Genomic DNA, 5000 nt, shown 5'->3' on the forward strand with positions numbered 1-5000 from the left:
TCCAGCATGGATCATTTAGCATTAGCCCAGTTCATTAGCATTAGCTCAGTTCATTAGCATTGGCCCAGTTCATAAGTGAAGCCACAAGACAACAGGCCTGCTTTGCATCACTCCACTGTCCCCCTCCATCACCATCAGAGAGCTACAGCACATGGCACAACTGAACTGTAGGACTGGACTATGGAACTGGACTATGAGACTGGACTGGACTATGGGACTAGACTGTAGGACTAGACTTTAAGACTGACTATGGGACTGGACTTTAAGACTGGACTATGGGACTGGACTATGGAACTGGCCTGTGTGATGTGTGCTGGGTTTCACTGCGTTGGGCTCACCTCACTCTGAAGCTCGTAGGCCTCTTTGGCGCGTTTAGTCTCCAGCGTCTCTGGCAGCTGATGGTACAGCGAGCTGGAGGCCTGCTTCTTACCCGCCTCTCTGTATTTGGTCTGACGAAGGGGTGGCAGTTATCATTACTACAGTGCAAACATCACAAGACTATCCATATATAACACAGTGAATAATTATAGTGCTGGAGCTATACGTCTACATAATATTAGAAAAAAACACAGCTGCAACAGCACTGACATTGTTCAAACTGCCTTTCTGACAGCGATCTTAACCCCAGATCTGCTCCAAAACACCCTGATGCATCTCTAACAATCAGCGATCTTAACCCCAGACCTGCTCCAAAACACCCTGATGCATCTCTAAAAGCGATCTTAACCCCAGATCTGCTCCAAAACACCCTGATGTCTTTGTAACGGCGATCTTAAGCCCAGACCTCCTGATGGCCTGAACCCCAGATGGCACCCTAGACTCCAGAACACCCCCAGATATGCTCCAAAACACCTGATGTCTCTCTAACATCGATCTTAACCCTCCAAAACACCCTGATGCATCTCTAGCGATCAGTAATCTTAACCTCAGACCTCAGATGGCACCCTGATGAGTCCTACAGCGATCAGCTCTCACATCTGAGTAACTCCTTTCAGCCCCAGAAGAGGATCCCACTATACCAGCAGAGAGAGGATCCCACTATACCAGCAGCTTATCCCACTATACCAGCAGAGAGAGGATCCCACTATACCAGCATCTTATCCCACTATACCAGCAGCTTATCCCACTATACCAGCAGAGAGAGGATCCCACTATACCAGCATCTTATACCACTATACCAGCAGCTTATCCCACTATACCAGCAGCTTATCCCACTATACCAGCAGAGGATCCCACTATACCAGCATCTTATCCCACTATACCAGCAGCTTATCCCACTATACCAGCAGAGGATCCCACTATACCAGCATCTTATCCCACTATACCAGCAGCTTATCCCACTATACCAGCAGAGGATCCATGTTGCGCAACACTTACAGCCTTTAGTTCTGTAATGTACACTCGAAGCACCTTTTCTAACACAATAAAAATGAAACAAATATCATAATTTTGTCTCCAAGCCTGTCCGGATAATGATGGAATTATGATGAAATATTCCCTTTTAGCGTGCCGTCAGATCCTGGAGATGAAAGTGTCTGCTGGTAAACAACGGCACGCGAGGTGAAGTGTTGCATCACCCACCTGGCTCTGCATGTGGGAGACGGCTTTGACAAACTGCGTCTCTGTTGTCTCCGGGAGCTGGGAGTAGATGCTGCTGCTGACGCTCTTCTTGCTGTCCTCTTTGTACTTGTTCTGACGGAGGGAAACAGAGTCAATCTGTTAACATGCCACGTGTGTGCTGTGGAAGTGTGTCCACATACAGTATTAGAACATTATTTCCTCAGGTATGTGTACATATTTAAACATATTCGAACATTATTTTCTCAGGTATGTGTACATATTTAAACATATTAAAACATTATTTTCTCAGGCATGTGTAGCTTGAGCTTCTGTAAAGTGCTGGCAGTGAGGCGCTAAATCCCCTGGCAGCCCTAAATCAGAGTTGTGGACCGGTGCCCTAAATCAGAGTTGTGGACCGGTGCCCTAAATCAGAGTTGTGGAGCGGTGCCGGTATCGATCCGCGTGTACTGGACCCACCTGACTCTGCAGTTCTGTGAGCTCCCGGGCCAGCTGGGTTTCGGACGTGTCAGCCAGCTGGGAGTAGAGGGAAGTGGCCAGCTCCTTCTTCACGCCCTCTTTGTACCGGACCTGCGCACACACACACACACACACACACACACACACTGATGTATGTCCTGAACACTGTAGAGAACACTGATCCAGAGAGGTACCTTTTAGAAATGACATGATTAAGTAGTAAGGGATAATGTATAGAAATGACATGATTAAGTAGTAAGGGATAATGTATAGAAATGTCATGATTAAGTAGTAAAGGGATAATGTATAGAACGCCGGTCATTATTGGGAAAATAAGTCCCGACAGGGTGAACCGGACTTGCTTCGCCCTGAGGGGACTTATTTTCCCAATAATGACCGGCGTTCTATACATTATCCCACTTGTTATACAGCTACTAACGAAAAAACAAATAGAAACAAATAGTTTGCAACACACGCTGAACTTGAATCAAACGATCTCACAGCTGATCAACTGTCTGCTTTCACTTTTGAATGAGATCCGTTGCCATTGACAGCGGTCATTATTTAGAGGTCCATAGACGAAAATAATGACCGATAGAACTTTGGGAAATCACATTTAAGTCAATGGAGCGTTCTACCTGCATTGTGAAGAACCGTATAATAACAAACATTGAATCAGCATATGAGCAAATAGAGATCAAATCAGCATATGAGCAAACAGAGATCAACCTTAAACAGAGATCAAACTTGTCTGTGTGTGTGTGTGTGTGTGTGTGTAGGTGTATGGTGACATACTTACATCGCTCGCTAGCTTGGAGGCTTCTTTGGCATGCTGCGTCTCAAGCGTTTCTGGCAAGTGATGGTACAGGGATGTGGTCGCCGCCTTTTTCCCAGCCTCTTTGTATTTAGACTAGAAAGCACACACACAACGAACACACACACACACACACACACACACACACACACACACAGACACAGACACAGACACAGACACAGAGACAGACACAGACACACACACACACACACACACACACACACACACACACACACACACACACACACACACACACACACACACGGATGTCCGTGTTGAGTCAGCTCTCCCCCTCCTGTAGTCTCATTGGTTCTTATCAGGTCTTATCAGCCGTAAATAGGCCACTATGCCTCTGTCACTGCTCGTTTGTGACCATAGTGGGCCGGGTCAGCTTTTGACCCAGCACAACAACACAACAAGTTGACCCAGCACAACAACACATGTTGACCCAGCTTTTGACCTGGCACAACAACACAACATGTTGACCCAGCTTTTGACCCAGCACAACAACACAACATGTCCACTTCCACTAATGACACGGAAAGGTTATTCCAGTCCAGCTCATTTGGAACAATTATGTACAAGCATATAGTACATCTGTCACACACACACACACACACACACACACACTTAGTGCACTTCCACTAATGACACCGAAAGGTTATTAAAGTCCAGCTAATTTGGAACTCGCATCAAAAATAGATAGATTATAAACTGACCTTTTGACCTTCTGACAAACCAGATCCACTGATCAGACTACACACTGGCCTTCTGCCAGCATTCTGATGAAGCATATTCTGTGGTATCTGATCAGTGTGTGTGTGTGTGTGTGTGTGTGTGTGTGTGTGTGTGTGTGTGTGTGTGTGTGTGTATGTTGACCGATATACTATATGCTTGTACATAAGCACTAAGATGACCAGAATTCCTAGGTTGCTTCTTGCTGCTGTTGTTCTCAGACCAACGACACAACGCTCCATTTTACAGCATGCATGTGTCTCAAAGGCCGGCACTGCTCCTCAGCCACTGTAGGAAAGTCCCTCAACTGGCACCTACGGGCTTCTCGGCATGGCAGCATGAATGTCATTTCTCATCTTTGTGACTCCCTGTTTACAAGTCGTCTTCATGAATAAACATACATGTAAGTCGCACCACTCTGCAGCTGAATATATATAAATGTGCACATCTCACTTGGCTCTGCAGCTGAATATAGATATATATATAAACGTGCACATCTCACTTGGCTCTGCAGCTGAATATATAAATGTGCACATCTCACCGCTCTGTAGCTGAACATACATTAATAAACGTGCACATCTCACTTGGCTCTGTAGCTGAATATATATAAATGTGCACATCTCACTTGGCTCTGTAGCTGAATATATATAAACGTGCACATCTCACTTGGCTCTGCAGCTGAATGTATATAAAACGCGCACATCTCACTTGGCTCTGTAGCTGAATGTATATAAATGTGCACATCTCACTTGGCTCTGCAGCTGAATATGTATAAACGTGCACATCTCACTTGGCTCTGTAGCTGAACATACATTAATAAACGTGCACATCTCACTTGGCTCTGCAGCTGAATATGTATAAACGTGCACATCTCACTTGGCTCTGTAGCTGAATGTATATAAATGTGCACATCTCACTTGGCTCTGCAGCTGAATGTATATAAACGTGCACATCTCACTTGGCTCTGCAGCTCGTAGGCCTCTCTGGCGTGCTGCGTCTCCAGGGTGGCGGGCAGCTGGTGGTACAGCGACACGGCCGCCTCTTCCTTCCCCTCCTGCTTGTACTTGGACTGCGGAACGCAAACGTTAAAAGGCATCATCCACCGTGCGGAACGCAAACGTTAAAAGGCATCATCCACCGTGCGGAACACAAACATTAAAAGGCATCATCCACCGTGCGGAACACAAACGTTGTTAATGGGACACCAGGCAACGGTTTCTTAATCAGTCATGGGTGTGTTTTGGGCGTTACATCATTTAAACCAATGAGAATGATCTGTCATTCCCTTTAACAGCAAGCAGTGCAACTTCAAACAGCGCTTCTGTATTTTGATAGTCAGCAGCACATTTGAAGGAATCTGCTTTGAATGTGAGACTGTATGGAACAGTTACTCTAGTAAAAGCTGTGTGAGCTG

General features: G+C 45.8%; 1 protein-coding gene across 2 annotated transcripts in view; it reads right to left on the reverse strand.

The window, feature by feature from the left end:
• Positions 1-5000, reverse strand: part of LOC143130828 (uncharacterized) — a 91201-nt gene that overhangs the window by 51384 nt on the left and 34817 nt on the right. For both annotated transcript variants that reach the window (XM_076290052.1, XM_076290051.1), the window contains exons 25-29: positions 4545-4655; positions 2837-2947; positions 2038-2148; positions 1582-1692; positions 339-449 (exon numbers count right to left, since the gene is read on the reverse strand). In XM_076290052.1, the coding sequence (XP_076146167.1) occupies positions 339-449; positions 1582-1692; positions 2038-2148; positions 2837-2947; positions 4545-4655 (555 nt within the window). The remainder of the gene's footprint in view (positions 1-338; positions 450-1581; positions 1693-2037; positions 2149-2836; positions 2948-4544; positions 4656-5000) is intronic.

The sequence above is a fragment of the Alosa pseudoharengus genome, unplaced genomic scaffold (genome assembly GCF_046254945.1).
Source record: "Alosa pseudoharengus isolate Yale_2024_CS ecotype anadromous, Long Island Sound unplaced genomic scaffold, YU_APseudo_1.1 YU_APseudo_1.1_scf_18, whole genome shotgun sequence".
Lineage (NCBI taxonomy): Eukaryota > Metazoa > Chordata > Actinopteri > Clupeiformes > Clupeidae > Alosa > Alosa pseudoharengus.